General features: G+C 42.8%; 1 protein-coding gene across 2 annotated transcripts in view; it reads right to left on the minus strand.

The window, feature by feature from the left end:
* Positions 1 to 17,987, minus strand: part of LOC142945122 (protein kinase C beta type-like) — an 84,906-nt gene that overhangs the window by 53,898 nt on the left and 13,021 nt on the right. For both annotated transcript variants that reach the window (XM_076086489.1, XM_076086488.1), the window contains exon 3: positions 5,979 to 6,061. In XM_076086489.1, the coding sequence (XP_075942604.1) occupies positions 5,979 to 6,061 (83 nt within the window). The remainder of the gene's footprint in view (positions 1 to 5,978; positions 6,062 to 17,987) is intronic.

The following is a 17,987-nucleotide window of genomic DNA, read 5'->3' on the forward strand; positions in this document are numbered from 1 at the left end:
GTTTTCTATCACTCTTATTTTCTTTTGTTTAATTTTAAACACACTGCTGTCTATTATTTTCCCTGCAAATAACATCATCAACTCCCCTCCACACAAAGACACAGACACACACACACACTGTCATGTGTGACAGACACACAGGCAGGTTCACATTAGACAACACAGAGAGTCATTGACATAAAAACTATTTAAAGTAGTTTTCTTCCCTGATTGATTTTGTCTTCAGTCCACTCACTCTTTACAGTTGGTGCTTACTGGCTTTCTGATAATTCTACGGAGGCAACCATCATCTACTGTACAGAGTCATCTCATCATAAACCTGCAACTATTTTGATAACTGATAAATCGTGTAAGTCAGTTTTCAAACTGACAATCGTTCTATTTACAGCGTCTCAATTGGGATTTGATGTCATATGTGATATTAAAAAAGGCTGCACAACTCACCAAAATTTGATTGAAATTGAATTATGCAATTAGGCAAAATGTTTGCAGCACAACAATATTTGATTTAAAATGGTATTTTGACAGAGACACGCATCATATTCTACGTACTTAAGGAAACATGCTTGTTGGTACAGATCACTGCAAAATGTACACGATAATTATTCAAATATATGAGATGAGAACAATATCGTTCCCTCTAATATTGCAATTCATATTCGCATTCAAAATAATCGCAATTAGATTTTTTTCAAAATCGTTCGGCCCCAATAGTAAAGTGAAGATCTTTGGGTTTTGGCTGTTACTCTACCGTCGGTGAAGCATTACGATCGCAGCACAAGACGAGCCTCTTCTCTCCCGTCTGTGCTCCGGAAATGAAGCCGTCAGCACATTACAAAGATCTGGTGAATCAGTGTTGATGACTGATTGAGATAGCGATGTGCTTTCCTACGCTGTGATGAGCGTGAGTAGGTCCGCTCTCCTCCTGGTGAAGGCTCCCAGCAGGGTGGGGGGGGGGCTAATTCTCTCATATGTGGTCTGATTAACAATCCATCACATTCAGTGCCTTATATTGGTATTTGCTAAGCTACTGTAGCTGTCATATTTGTCGAGGCTTTCGTCATACGGAAGTGGGCGTGGACTAAGGCTCAGACTTTTTGGGGTGAAGCCGCACTTTAAATGACATCTTAGAGTCTTTCCTGCCACTCTGATTCACTAACACACCAAGGTAACGGAATATTACAGAAGCTGCCTCTGCTGTCCTGATCAATAAAACAAATGCAGTACCATCGTGTTCACCCCCCCCTCCCCTCAGGCTCGTAACTCTTCCTGACTGTTTAAGTGTTTCTGTGTGAGAGACTATTTACAGGATTTCTTGTTGATTAAGGCAGATATGCAAAGCAGTCACTCTTGGATAAAGCGGCATAATTGCATCACAAGAGCAGTGAAGAATGAATGATTAAAAACATAAAACAGAGGGAGTAAGGAGGTGAGGAGAGGGCTGAGGGTGGTGGTTTCATCTTCACACCCCGAGTGTAACTCCTCTCCTCGTTCCCTTCCTCCATATGCTGATCACAATCTCTTCATCACTTTGTTGACCCTCCTCCTCCCTCAAAGGCTACCTCGTGGTTTTTAACCATCTGGTCACACAGGCTGTTACATATATATCATTATATCTGAATATGCAATATAGCACGCAGAGATATGACCCAGAGATACAATGGGTCAACAGAAAGGTGTTGCTGTAACAGTGGATCAGTGGGTTTGAACCTGAGACCAGACGGAGCTCTTTCAGTGAGCCGTCCGTATGGGTTTCCTCAAGGTGCTTCAGTTTCCTCTCCCAGTCCACAGACGCGCAGGTTCGGTCAACGGTACAGTATAAAAGGTGGGTGTGAGTCTGTAAATGGGCCTGAGGCCTGTGAGTAACCGGGGGGGGGGGTCATTATCCTCCTGCTTCAGTTCTCAACAAACAAAATAAATGTCTGCAAATGCGAACATGTGTTATTATGTGTTCATATAAATTATTTCTGCACACAGAAATGTGTGAGCGGAGACTAAATGTATTCCATAAGTGCACGTGTGCATATGTAATGGCTGTTGTTACGCGTACATAGAGGGGAATTCACAAATAATTGATTGCGGCCGCTGATAGCGATGTGAAATACGTATAATTCACAACCGCTATCTGCCTCGCCTCAAGGTCCGATTCACGAGAGATATCGTGTTCATGATATTACAGCGTGAACTCGCCCAGAAAGTTTTGCAGATGAATGCAATTTTCCCGTTTTTTGCGGAGGGCAGGGAAGAAAGATTTGTTTTTCTCTTATGTATTTTCCTAAATGACATGTGGAAGAGCTTTATTCATCTGCATAGAACGGGTACCATTTGAGCCAAATGTCTGCATATTACCTCATTCTAACACGTGCAAGTAGCGATGATTCTATGTATAAATTAGATCGATTCCAGTTTGTAATATCTGATAAATAACCCAGTGACATGCTCGACGTTCTCTTGTATTATCTATTATATGTTTGCAAGCCTTAATATTGTTATCCTAATTTTCAAAATTTTTATTTTACAATTGTCATTTTGTTCTATTTCGTACACACAGCGCCTGTTGTATGTCGGCCTCCTTCTGGCAAAAGTTTGTCACTTTTTTCTTTCCTGTTTAAAGGTTTTTTTCGTCTGAATCGAGGGTCTGAGAATCGAGGGCGTCGTATGCTGCAGTACAGCCCCTTGAGGCGAAACTGTGATTTTGGGGTTGTATAAATAATAGTGACTTGGCTTGACCTGACTTTTCTATCTGGCAAAAAATACGTTAGGAAATCCAGGACCAGTGGGAAATAAATATATCCTAAATCATAGACACAAGCTAACCGTCTTCCACATTTAGTTGTATATCTTAGTATCTCAGCCTCTCTCACAGACACACCCACACACTTCTATAGCATTAGCAGGCTGTGTGCATGAAATGTAGGTTTCATTAGAGGATCTCATCCCTCGACCTCTCCCACAGGGAACCCATTCTATTAGCCCAGATCTATAATTGACTTCTTCTTTTAAACATACATCGCTGACGGAGAGAGACGAGGAGGGACTGGCAGGAGGTAAAACGGGAGCGGTGGGCTGATTGCTGCAGACAGTGAGACAACACTCCTGATTATGTAAAATAAATCGGCTTTCTGACTTTCGTGTCTTTGTCTATAGCTGCAACTCTCCGGTGTCCCGATACAAACATCTCCTGCTTTGATGATCCTTCATGTATTTGACCCGCAAAACTGATTCTCAAACAGTATTAATCTGCTCAACTATTCACTATTGTCAGTAACTATTTCACAGGTAAAACTGTTGAGGACTTCTAAATATGTTGCATGATCGAGCTAAAAATGACTAAAATAAAACTGCTGAAGATGTTTTGTTCTCACAGTTTCAAAAGCCATTTCCGTGCAGCTGTGCGTGGGTGAAAACATCGTGTCAAGCTGTACAGATCGGACAGCATTATGAGAAAGTCTTTAGTCAGAGAGCTTTCATGATCTAATCATGTGATGTTTTCCTGTTTTGGTAACCGCACAATGAGACGGATATGTAAATGTCTGTGCTTTGCCCCGAGTATTGATCAAATCCCTCATATACTTCTGTCTTGAACAGGTATATATTACAAAACTATTATATGACGAAACCCCCGGTGTTTAAAAGCTGTGCATTGTGAGCCGGGCTACCTGTCTCTCTGTCTTCCTATATTTAAATGTGCAGTAGAGATACGCTACATTCCCACTGTGCAGGAACCGAGGTCATAAGACCACGAACTCATTAAGGAAATGACACGGTGGGGGTGGTGAGGCCCCGTAATTAAGCGCTGGGGCCCCCCGGGTGGAGTGGTATTTAAATAGAGGATGTACAGAAAAGAGTGGCGACAGTGGGAGAACGATTCAGGGAGAGGAGGGTTACATGTGTGCCAAATAAAGAAATATAAATATAGTGCCAGAACAAGAGGAGGGGGCATTCAGAGGGGATAGGTGGAAGGAGATCAAGATGTGGAATGAAATCTCAAGAGGCTGATGAAGAAGAAAGGTTATCTGCTGGTTTCAAAAAGTCAAGTGAAAGGCCTTCGAAGACATTTTAAAAGGAGGTTATGGAATGTTTTAAAGGACAATTCAGATGCATTTCAACCCATAAATGTGACTCTATGGGGTGGTGATAACTTTGCATTTTACACCTCCGTTGAAGAGATTCAGGGGAAGAAGGACAAGAATACTTCATCAGCAAAAGCTGCAGAAGCCTCACACAGCTTTCCAAATAAACATTTTCATCAGAGTCTGATCCCTGCGATGGTCATAATGGCTAACTGCTCTACATCCCGGTCAACTTGATGACGTACGCCATCGGCTAACTGTAATATCGGATCATAATCGGTCATGGAAAATGTATAACTAAGTGGGAAATGGGAGAGGTTGAAAAATACCAACATTTTCTTTTAAGCTTGAATTAAAAAAAGAGAGGTGGAGAGATTAAAAGGCGCCGTCGGCCTGAGCGTATCAGCACAGCGACAGGTTGTGGAGGCCACACTGTACACCTGCATGAATATGACTGTTATTATTATTAGACACGGAGCTGTGCCATTGAGACACAGCTGATGGAACAGCAGCTACAATTAAACTAGCGCGATGTTGCATTTGTTTACAAGAGTCACTTTAAGTATTTTAAAGGTAAAATAACACATTTCAATACAAAACGAAAAGAGTGCGTTCCTCAAGTTGTTACTTTAAAAGGACTCCTCCAGACTTTCTTAGAACTTGCAGACATTGGAGGAAGACAAACATAGAAAAATGGTTTTAAAGAAGCTTTAGCATCTGTCAATGAATGGCTCTGACTAAACTAGAAGCTATCACAGAAGAAGAAGAGGCGACTTGACCCAAATGAAAAAGGAAGGGGAAGCAGTCAGGTGAAAGAGGACCAAAAAAAAAAATTTAAAAAAGTGAGGTAGTTGTTAGACAGATGTATAATAAGATGAGAGAAAAGACAGCGGAGGCATAACCGTTATACAGAACACACCACAGGAAGCCAACCAGCGAACACCAGCGTTTGCTCTGGAGGCGGCTCGCTAAGTGTACTTGTCAGACTGAAAGGGCACTCCAGAGGGAGGTAAAGACATGGCTGAGGAACCTAAAGCCCCCACGGTTCCTGAGAGGATGAAGATGGCATCCTGAGAGTGCTCTGAAGAGAACTAATTGTGTTCTCTTGATAGGATACGTTAGCTAGGTTTTAAGAATAAAAACTAGAGGAAATCCCCCACTTCTCAGCTCCTTCAGAGAGTGAATGAGATTATGATAAAAAAGTACCACTTAAAGGCACTTCCTGTTATTACAGCAGAAGAGAAGGGGATGAGGACAAGCACGACTTTTAACCTCCAAAAACACTGTGTATGTGGCTTATACAAAGCACTGGAACACATAACCAATGGATGTGATGTTGTAGAAGGTAGGCCTTTTATTTATCATTTTCAAGATACTGAAGAAGAAGTTTAGCAGAAGATCCTCTGGCAGGGAAAACAAGAGTAAGAAGAGTACATTTAGACAGCAGCTAGAGAAAGTTCTCCTCATGGAGAGAAAACTGTAAACTGATGTCTCAGACGGATGCACATTGAGAGACTGACCCCACCACGTAAAACAAGACGTTACAGCTGAAGCAGATCTAACCACTTTTAACTTCCCATCATGCTTGTGGAGCTGCTCAGTGGCCGATAATGGCAGCAGTGTTACATGTATCTAACTTGTATTGATTCCACCAAATGTAAACACTCGAGGAACTCCTGCGTGTGAGTGTGTGAGGGTGTGAGGGTAAACTGTAACCGTCAAGTCAGGAAAAGGAAAAAGAGAGAAAAAGATGGAGGCAGCTGAACCGTAACGGTGGGGTCGACAGGTGATGGAGGCTCGTGAGCTGGAAGTGTCTCTCTGGTATCATCCGTCTTTCACCAAACATTCTCGCTCTCGCTCTCGTATGCAGGCAGGATTTTAAGTGATTGGTGTATTTGTACTCACATCTGATGCAGGTCCTTTATCGGCACCAGGGCAGCAGAAAGTGACGAACTCATGGCAACGTTTGTGGACCACGAAACAACACACTGTGGAGAGAGAGAGAGAGAGAGAGAGAGAGAGAGAGAGAGAGAGAGAGAGAGAACATTTACATGTGCACAAAACACAGTGTTGAGTTTCTTTCTTTAACTTTGCTCAGTAAACATAGAATGCCTTCATAAAATCCTACCAGTACTGACGAACAACTCAATAAAATACATACAATTAAAAACCAGAGTTTATTCAGGCATGTCTTCATGATAATATTGAATAGGTTAACGGTCTTTAGACTGGTTTTAAAGACATCAATGGAGGGGGGGGGGATCTAATTGTTCTTTAACTGGATGTGTGGAATAAAAAGAACGGCGAGAGACAAATATTTTTTTGATCCCGTTTGAATTTTGCCAAGAATTACAAAGTGATGTTTGTCAAAAAGGTAATTTCTGCACGTCAAAAAAAGTCACATTTTGTCATGAAGCTGTTGAAGAACAAGACTCTTCTATACTATAAATACATGATTAGAAAGATTACACACAGAAAAGTTGCGTAAGTGACGTCCCTCTCTGGAGCTTGGTAGAAGTGTTTCGTACCGTGACGTTCTCACACCAAACAACGGGTCTTCTTCTGCTTACCAGCTCATTAAAATAACCCTAAAACCCGTCAGGTGAGACAACGCTACATTTGCTCATGAAACGTAAGTCACCTAGCTAGCAAGCCACAGTAACGGCCATGTTGGTGTCGGTGACGTAATTAGTGCAAGACGAGAGATGTAGTTCTTGTTGTACCAAGAGTGTGAACTAGAGTCCTCATCGTTAACAGGCAGGAATGATTTTAACCTTGCGTTATCTAAAATGGTAAAAGCGTTGAGAGTTGATGTGAAAATCAAATGTGAAAGTGTATAAATCATTTTTCTTTTAAGATCCACAGTGGCGTCCAACAGGATCCCACACCTGCGTACATACATCATGGTTACCAGCAAACGTTCTCTCGCTGACTCGTTAAAAGTGCGCTTTAATTTAAGGTGAAGTTTGAGCTGAATTAGATATGGCTTTGAGCGGGCGGCTGGATGAGAGCGGAGTCATTTCGCCGTCTCTCCGAGCTCTTAGAGCTGCAGCGCTCACTTAACCTATGAAAAGCTTTCGCAGCGGTGAATGTACAGATGGATGCTGTGCTTCTGTCTTCACACCCACACACTCTTATTGTCACTCCCGCACCGTTGACTCATTGTCAGCCACTCTGGAGAAGAGCACCTTCTTAATGTCTAAAAATGTAAAAAGCAACCTCGTATTCATGTTGCAGTGTGTACAAGAATGACTTCTTATTAACAGAAGTGACTGTGTTTACAAAGTTTGTTGTCAACAGAATTATAATAAATTTACAACAAAGTCAACTTTTTTTTCTCCTCTCCATGTGCAGAGATTTGTAGAAACTAACGAGCGTACACATAAACACACGTGTGCGATCAAAAGGAAGCCGGTACGATCACAATGGAAGTGAGATGAAAGGCGTAACATGGCTCCACTTTTCAGGTCGGTTACAATCAGCGGTGCGGAAACGTGTGAAAGCTGCGATGCACAGCGAGCCCGTCATCTCCGCCCTGATCCACGTCAGCTCCACTGACAGGCAAGAGGAACAGAGGAGGCTAAAAATATCTCTCAATCACACACACACACGGCCGTCATGATTGGGCCCCAGAGTATATTTACATAGAGAGACAGAGAAGTGCAGTAAATGCACCCAACAATAGATTTTGTGGTGATAGGCGGTTACAGAGCCGGAATAATACAGCATATTTGAATCGTCTTGCTCTTCCGTAGGGCTGATGAAATCGAGTAAAACCTGCTTAAATATATAGTGACTCCATAAAGGGGGTCAGTGCGACAACTATCAACAAGTTAATCAATGATTGACAGAAGAATAATGAAGCCGTTCACCGTTTGAGTCATTTTTCAAGCAAAAAACAAATTATTCTTTGTTTCTGTTCAAGTTTCTAAGATTGTCTGCATTTCGTTGTTTTAAATGTGATAAAAAAATATCTTTGGTCGAATGAAATAATCTATTTGTAGACGACACCTTTGACTTAAAGATGTAGCAATAGATGTTCTTCACAATTATTTTGACATTTTAAAGACTTGTGGTTATCAAAACTCACCACACGTTGCAGCACTAGAGAAGAGTGAGAACCGTACGCTGTGGCAGCCGACAGGAAATGTATTTGTTAAACAATAGTTCCCAAGTTTTAATATTTGCATAACTCACAATAAGAGAAGTGAGGTCACACAAGCATGAAGAAGTTTAGTAACCACAGTTCTGAATAAGAACAAAGAGGTTTGTCTCTGCACTTTAGTCTAACGTTAGTATCAGTGAGAGTATTGAGATGTAGAATTACTGCAGTTTACGTACACGTCTGTCCAAGATCTCATCAATTCAACCTGTTAGACCATTTGTGTAAAATTTCCATAAATAAAATGTTGATAGGATATGCCATTTTGGTGTCACAAGATACAACATGATGTTTTCACTGCCGGTGGTCTCCTCTGCTGTGTCATTTACATATTTGGAGACCAGCTGTTCTATTCTATTTCATTCTATCTATTATCGAACCTACACTGATAGGAGGGGTTATAATTAACACAAACACCCACCAACTCACACAAATCATGTGCACCTCAATGGTACTTCACTCCCACACAATATCCTCTCTTTGGTTACACCACCCACTCACTGCAATGATACCACACACACCACCCACTCTTTCCAATGATATCGCAGATTGAGGGTGGAGGGGACCGAGGTAGAGATAGAAATGGTGAGAGCTATGTGCACATATTGCTTCAAGGCAACTGCTCTTTTGGAGAATTGCAACTGCTAAATCCCTGAGACAGACACACACACACACACACACACACACACACACCTGAACGCCATCCAACGGTACGACCCTTGGGCCAAAACAAAACAATTCCTCTGTACAGAAATATTCTGTGCCCTCCATTCCTCCCTCTAACCAGACCCCGAGCTTTTGTTCCGCCCCCATCATTACCTCAATCATCCATTTACACGTCCGTTCAGGTAAGTGCACACTCATTCACAATGGAAATTCATAAAAAGACAGGTGGCCTGATCTAATCTCACAATGCACAGACCAACCCGTCAAGTTTGCAGAGGGCCTGCTGGAACACATGAGGCAGATGTTCGTTTGGTTCTTACACTTCCAATGAGGTTTTACATAATGTTAATGAAATTATGTTAAACGTTACGTAGAAGTATTATCAGTAAAATATATGTAAAGACAAAAGAAAATGTAGTCGTTAATAGGGCTGACCTTTCAGGTTTGATCCTCATTGTGCCTAGATCTACAAATAAAAACGCATTTGAATGTTTTTTTCCGCAGCCAATCACCAAAAGAGATTTGATGTTGCCCTCTACCACAGTGGCTTCAACCCATACAGCCGGGGTTGCCTGCCAGCACAGGGCCCCGAACACGGAGATGTCTGAGCGAGCATCTCACGGTGCCAACAATGACAATGATTAGCCAGCCAGTGGGACGTACACACACAGTGTTCATTCACATGATGGGCATCAAATTGAAGCATTGGTATCACTATAAGGGTACTGGTGTTGTCATTCTAAAAAGATGCTCAGCCCGATTCAGTCTGCTGAATGTCACCCGACAGCATTGTGTTGGAGCAATGTGGTGTCTGGTCCAGATGGAGCGAATTCTAATTTGGTTGTTTCTTTTGAATCTGCAGCGTGATTCTGTATACGACTGTATTTTCTCACCATGTAGTGTTTTTTTCCTAAATTGGTGAATATGTTATTGTCATGTTCTTTTCTTTTGTGCTCTTTGTGTTGAGCTCTCACGGCCACCGTGTGACATTGTAAAGCGAAGTGATGGGAAGCTTTAGTTTTCGTTCCACCGAAGCTTTGTAACATTCAATCTGCTACGGTTTCCTGGCAAAGTTTGAGCACCAAATCATTTAAACGGAGACAATTTAACTTGAGTTCAGGGGCGGGACCAGGCCTCAAACACTTCCTGTCACATGTCTATAAACGCCTTTCTGCCTGCGTGCTTGTTTGTTGTTGTTTTCTGTGCTCTGCTCCTCCACCCTCCATCTTTTTCTCTCTCTTAGAAAGTATACTTCCTCCTCCTCCTCTTCTTCCTCTTCCTCTGCTCCCCTGGTGCCCCTGTGTGCTGATCTCAAGCCGACTCTGGTGTAGCTGGCACGCTGCCTTTGTGCCTTCATTATTGATTAGTAGACATTAAATATCCATGGAAAGCGCGCACACACACAAACAGTGTAATACTTAGGTTACTGCAGAGGTAAGCAGCCATGTAGTCTACCTGTAACACCGGCTGAGCATTAGGTTACAGTACAGGCTGCAGTTAGCACCTCAGGAATCCTTTCTCAGCCAACAGGGAGCTTCTTGTTTCACTGTCAACTTAGACTGAGGAGGATCAATTAGGCTTGTGAACAATAAAAGGTTTACACGGGACTTATGCTATTGTGTTGATCTTGTTTCTGAAGATAAAGTCACAGAAGCTCACCTGTTGCCACCTCTTTCTCTGTGATTGTGTGACTTGTGTTACTGCCATGCAAGTGTCAACATGTTCTCATGTTGTCCCTAACGCAATGATTTTCTCCAGCCGTTTTCCCAGGAAAGAACATGCCACCGCATGCAAAGTCACTTCAGTCGACCACATGATGTTCTCTTTACATCCGGGTCCCTATGTATGTACAATGACAGTGACGGTTCGGGGCAAAGTCTAATGTATACTCTATGAAAGAACTGAATGTGACGAAGGAATTTGAAGGCACCGCCCCGCCTCGGGCTTTGGGAAATTTTAACGAGCATTCTTTGCTATTTCCTCAAACAATTGATTCATCGAGAACAGAATCATCGGAATAATCCGTAATGAAAACAACCTCTAGCTGCAGCTCCAGTGATTATATTCAGGGATTGTGTCGAGGATGTTCAGGTCTTCATCTAATCCTCGTTCACAACATTAACTGCTGCAGGCCAGAGAGTCATGAGCCTCCTGCATAATAACCAAAGATTAAGACGATGTGTAAAAGTGCAAGTAATCACCAAAGTCATTTTAAATCTTATTCAGCAGTAGTTATACTTGCATGAAGCTTGTGTGTACCTTAAATCCACTACACTCCACCGGCAGTACAACAAACACACACACACACACAGTCGTGTTTCCAACACTTAAGATGACGTTACATTGACTTCTATTCATTTCCTGGAGTCTTCGCCCTAAAATGTAATGATTGACATCACAGGGATGTGCATTTTGTCCCCAAAAGAGAGGCGAGCCCCCACAACATGAGTAATACACGCCCACACAGTAACTACAGAGTGAAACTTGTTGTCAGCGACATCTCTTTGAAGTGTCCCATGTTGCCCCGATCCCCCCCCCCAACAGTCACATGACATCATTATGTAACGGCTGGTTGTCAATCAATAGCATTCCTCCCACCGAGCTTTGTGTGTATCAATACAGTGTGAGGAGCGGGGCTCAAACACACACCGCCTACCTCTCACAATTCAACGGGAGCGCCTCGTCTTACAGTCAGTAAGAGGACAATAAACCTTTTGTTTACTCTTGAACTGAAACAAGTAACAGTTGATGTTTTCTTTAAGCATAATTTACATCCTACTGGAGTCAACATTTGACTTTTCTCACAACTCAACGCTTCACTCAGAGTCTAAAACGCATCAAACGGGAGCAACTTACCAAATGCCCCTGGTTTACCAAATACTAACAGCTACACAGACTGAACCTTCAGGCCTTTTAGATAAACGGAACGATGGTGATTGACTGTTTTGAAAATCGTTTCTTTATTTGCTTCTTTTCACTCGCCTCCCTTTCATTCCCCCCCCCCACCCGCCGCTCATCTCTTTTTCATTCCACCATCTTTTGCTCCTCTCCCTCTCCCCCTTGCTCCTCCGGTGAATTCTATTTCATGAAATGTTGGCAGAACACTGGTGTGCACAGCCGTTTCCTCTAATGAGCTGCCAATGTGTGTGTGTGTGTGTGTGTGTGTGTGTGAGAGAGAGCTGCAGTGACATGCTGTACAGTGATGTCCCAGATTTAGACACTGTTAGATTCAGTGAACAGGTTCAAGCTGTTGGTCATATTTATTAATCTATAGCTGTAGTAGTACATCGTGCATCACTCACACAAACACACACTGTTTGCTGGTTGAATACCTGCTGTAACCAACTGAGGATCTAACGGTTTGATCAGTGATCGTCTGCATTTCTGCGTTTGTAACTATTTCTAAATCTTTATCGAACATTTGAGTTTAATCCACTTCGTCCAACGTTTTCTATTAAATCACTGAGGAGCCATGATGCTCCCATGCTGCTGTAGGTTCTCACTTGATCTCTGCATAGCGATGACACAACATGAGTTGAGCTTTGGACACATCACTTGTAGCCTGAATATCAGCACAATGCATTCTGCGATGACTAGAAGAGGAAAGCACAGCCGTGTATAAAGGCTTTGCTCTGCATGTGTGCATCTGATGTGAAAGCCTTGTTACTTTCTGACGGACATGATCTGCTAATTGAGACAACACACTGACTGGTATACCGACTTCACTGACTTCCATCAGATCTCCTCACGTCCTGGCAGACCTGCCACGGTGTACAAACAGCGTGGAGAAGAGACCTGGGCGAGCCAGACTACAGTTCTCGTTTGTGTTTCTAGCTCCTCCTACTGTCTCAGGGAAGAGGAAACATCCTGATGAGTCGGGTGAAAGACTCAAAGAAGAGCAAGAAGATAAAGAAGAGAACGCAAGAGGAAGAAAGTCAATAATCTGAACAAAACACGCCATTCACCTTGGGCACCCCCCCCTTGTGCGTGTGTGTGTGTGTGTACGTCCCTGTAAGGGCTTATATAAGGGGGCTGAACAGCCTACGCCAATGTATAAATACCCAGAATGCCACTGGTGAAGCAGGGAGAAGGGTCAGGGAGTGAGTCAGCACACCCATATCACTCCTCCTCTTTCTCTCTCTCCCTTCTATCAATCAATCCATCCTCTCTTCTTCTCCTCCTTTCTCCTCCTCCAGCTATACATCTATCATTTCTCATGTTGTTATAGTGTTTCTATTCATGGGAAGAAAACCCACAGAGGATTTCACGTGGCAGGGTGAACTATGACCTCTGGTTGGTGGTGATCGTAACACCGTAAGAAGCAGCAGCCAGCGTCAACAAAACGAAACAAGCACACTCACTTTTGAATTGCACTTATCGGATGTCCAGGTTTTCAAAACATCAAGCTTGATTATTGTTAAAAGCGTTTCAGATTTAAGAACTAAAACTGTTCAGCATGTCATATTCCAGGTATTCCTCAAATCATCGTCTTTTTTGATTCTGTCTTTCGGCACCTTTTACTTTTTCAGACAGTTTTTGTATCATTAGCCAAACTTTCCATAAATCCAAACTTCTCGTGTGCATTTCCTGAGGAGATAAATATTCCATCCATACCAGGTACTCCTGTCAGGTACACGCTGAAAGGTTGTAGTTTGAAACATGTAAGTGTTATATATATTCTTTATATTTCAGGAAGCAATGCTATCCCTAAATTGATTAGCGGTTCAATTTGAAGACAATTGGTAAAAAGTATGTCTGCTATTAGACGCTGTGGTATATTTTCAGGTCTTACACAGTACAGCGAAGACCCCAAGTGTAGTTGTCTTAGATGAAAACCAGATGTGCAGGAGACCAGGGGCAGAAGGGGGGATGTGTAGAATGAGGAGGCCACATACATTCTCTTACGTTCCGCCCAGATGAAAACATAACATGTACCCTATATAAAGATGAAGCGAGCGCCCTAGAAGGAGGGACTTTCGGATTCGACTTGAGACCTCCGGACGATCTAGACGTCCGTAATGGCATGTGTTGCTTGTTTGTAATAAACTTTATTATAGCAGCAAGAACAGTGTCCACGGAGCATCCTTCCTCATCACTTCAACAGAACTGTCGCATGCAAGATACGACAACGCATTAGCCAGCCTGAACTGATCCGGAACAACTTGTATTCTGACATGAAGACGTCAGACTTTCACTAAATTATCACAGCGTCTTCTCAGCTTATCACACATGAATCACACATGAGTCAATTACAAAGCTGCCTCTAAGTATCAATAAACTTTATTTAAGCAATGGAGAAGTGAGGGACGGCAAAAAGCCAGAACGAGCACCAGACGGAGAATAGGAATGAAGAAAAGAAGAAAACAGGATCAAGTGAAAAGACTAACGCCGGGTTCACACTTCTTTTCATTGTGACTTTTGTCATTGGATCAGGTCGCATCAAGTTAAAGTCTGTACGCTCTGAGGCCAGACCACAGGTCCAAAAGTCTCAGACCTCGTTGTGTACTGTGAACATCAGTGTACATTATATGTTATCTCTGTTAAAACTGTACTATCTTACATACAATTAGAAAAACAAACAGGAGACACTACAGTCTGGCTGGCTTCACGCTCCGTTCGATTTCAGTTTCAGAGCTCTGCCAGCGCTGTGAAAGAATTCTGGCACAAGACAAGTTTACGTGGTCCAGCTTACACCTCCACCCTGATCCTCTCTCATTCTCCCTCTCTCTTTCATTCACTCCATCTCACGTTCTCCATCCGTCCGTCTGTCTCTCTCTTTGTCTTTTTCCTGCCGTGCCTCCTCCTTCTGTCTGATACTTCTGTCTCTTTTGATGTCACTTTTAGTTCCATTTCCCTCCTCTCTATCACTTTCTGTCTCCATCCTACTCCAGCTCCGTCTCTCAGGCTTAATTTCATCGCACTTGTGCTTTTTTTCTGTCACCATTGCCTTGATTCACACTCACAAGTTTGCAAACTTCCAGACTGCACAGCAGCGTGGATGCTCAGTGCCTTGCCAATGGGCACCTTGATGGAACTTGTAGAGAGTTGAGAGGAGGATGTAAATCCGTATCTCTTAGTCTATATTAACTTTGGCTGGGTTTTGATTGAACTGTGTCAAAACAATAACTAAATAACATTTACAAGGTTACTAATATTGCAAGAGACAAAATATCTCACTTTTTCAAAGGATGTTAGCTCGACGGACTTACGACTCACGTGACGATTGATAAACGAGTCACGTGACTTTTGCACGGAACACGACCAGCCTCCTGTGTTTGTTTGACCCATCAAAGCTCCGCTGTCGTCCGCCCTGTGTGGCCCATCACGCAGCTGCTCTGTAACGCTGCGAGTGGGAGCGTAGCATGCGCACGCTAAACGAGCGTCCTTGTCAGACGGCGAGGAGCATCGACCGAGCTGCGTTATCTGACGCATCGAGAGCAGGAACAGGTCGTCGATCCACGAGAACGATGATCTGACAGTCAGTGAAATATATCCAATTCACTGCTGAAAAGCAAATATTTTTTGATCAAAAATGATTAATCTTCCATCGATTACTAATCAATTGCTTGACTAATCGTTTCAGCTCAGGTTTGGGTATTCGACAATTTGATTCTATGTACTTCAGATGTATTTCTGTTAAAAACATACAATTGTTAAATATCCAGTATAACTTGTACAGAAAGAAATAAGAGAAGAGGCCGATTCTAAAACAAATAGAAGATATTTACACTGTCTGTCTTTGTACCAACAATGGTTGTCTGTTCTCTTTCTGTGTGTGTGTGTGTGTGTGTGTGTGTGTGTGTGGGGAGGGCCCTTAGTTTCCTCTCAAAGCTGAAGTACATCTACCTCCACAATATGACCTGAACAGGCAACTGCTGAACATGTCCAGCCAAAAACACACACACACACACACACACACACAACCCTGTAATCTCCTGTACTGTACATCAACTTCTCTCCTGCCCTCCCTCCCTCCCCTGCCACTCTCTCTCCGTCTCTCTCTCTTAACTCCCCCACAAACAATACCTGCTGTTTTGGTCCAGACGATAGGAAAGGAAAAGTTGAGAGTGCATACATTTGGTGTGTTTGACTGTTCACTGCATTTCACTTGCTGAAGAGTATAATCGCCATCCTCAACATGCCGTTTTATCTAATCTGCTGATTTACTCATTAATTCAGAGTGAGAGAGAGAGGTGGTATGAAGAGGATGAGTGAGCGAGAGTGGGAGAGCGAGGGCAGAGGGGTGAGAATGAAGAGCTGCAGATATTGACAAGAGAGTCGATGAGACTAACGGAGTTGAATACCAAATAATGAACCAAATACAAGTTGTACAAATGCTAGCATCCATGAAATGGAAAAATAAATGTGGGCGCATTACCACAAGTCTGATAATGTGACATATCTTCTGGAAAGAACAATGTCACAATGGACACAATATGATAGACATGTTCAATATAATAATAAACAAATAGTGTTTGTGAACATCTGTTGTTTTCTGAGGCAGATGTGGATTTAAGTTCAGGGTTATTTCTGAGGCTGTAACATCTGTTGCGCTGGATGGCATTGACGGGAGAGTTTGTGAGTAGTATTTGAGAGTTGAAAGTTTCATATTTCTGTTTCTTATTCAGTCTACTGTGTGTTCGTCCTACAATATGATGCATCACCGACAATAGTCCACTTTGTGAAAGCTTCTACTGTGCTCATCTAAACTGCTATTGTGTGCCATTTCTTTAAAATCCTTTAGCACATTGTAAGTGCTGCATTACAGGCCGCAAAAAGACTTCTTCAATGCCTTCATCCAAAGCTCTTTCCACACACACACACACACACACACACACACACACACACACACACACACACACACACACACACACACACACACACACACACACACACACACACACACACACACACACACACACACACACACACACACACACACACACTTCATGTAAAACACCCAACCATCAGGTTCAGTGTGAATGTGGACAGGAGGCGCTCGGGATTGAACCAATCAAGTCAATTTTACAATTAGTTTACAATCTGCTCCAACTGTGAAGCTTCTGTCGCCCGTTACCTTTTACTCTAAAGCAACTTGTATTCTCTTGTACCATTTGCTCTGTAATGAGAACACAATGTAAAGGAAGTTTACACAAAACAATGATATCTCGATGACCGATTAATTGATGACATCTTGAAAGATTAATATAATATTAAACAACTGTTGTCTCTGTAAAGATATAGTGGAGTAATGTCTCTTTGTGTTGTAACCAGAGCTTCTGCTGGCTTTGCTGACATGGCCGCCCCGGCCGCCCGTGCTTTTAGTGCACGTTTGTGCACGTTTGTGTGCCCCACTGGCCCGACCAATGGCATCGTCGTGAAAAACGTAGCACCCGCCCTCCTGTTTCTCCCTCAAGTAAACACAGTTAGCTCTGTCAACACCGTTGTTTGCACGGCAAGATTAGTTGAGAGCCGTCGGCTTAGCTGTCGCCATGTTGAGAACCGTCGTGAGTCAATAGAAATGCTCCCAATCTCATATAAATAGCAGCTTTAAACCTACATACACATCAGCATTAGTGTGCAGATACACTGTGAAAGCTGTCGGGCGGTGAGGTAGAACCTCTGGTGAAGGGTGTGAAAAGAGGAGGAACTTTGCAACGTGGCAATAAAAGTTGTGTGGAGTCACATTTACAATTTTCCATAACACACCGGATGCTACGGTTCATATGGTAACTTACGAAAAGTCATTTTGTTCATTTTGTTTACTTGGTTAGGTTTAGAATAAGAGGTCTCCTGGGTGAAAGTCAGGTCTCATCCCTGCATGGACGGGCTCATGGCTCACCATCATGTGGATTATATACGGATCGTAGTGCGTTACTTTCCGTAGGTGTAGCTACGAACAATGTTTGAGAACAACATGCAGTATGTGTACGGTCCGTGGCTTTGTGTGTGTTTTGATTCTGAATCGGAGATTGTGCGTGTTAGGAGAGGGAGAAAACACAAGAGTGTGCGTGCGTGCGTGTGTGTTTGAGGGCAGGGCATCATCTACAACAACTCGCTCAATGCTTGGCAACAGACCAGTGCTG

This window comes from Anarhichas minor, unplaced genomic scaffold (genome assembly GCF_050575085.1).
Source record: "Anarhichas minor isolate MPS153535 unplaced genomic scaffold, ASM5057508v1 ptg000007l, whole genome shotgun sequence".
Taxonomy (NCBI): domain Eukaryota; kingdom Metazoa; phylum Chordata; class Actinopteri; order Perciformes; family Anarhichadidae; genus Anarhichas; species Anarhichas minor.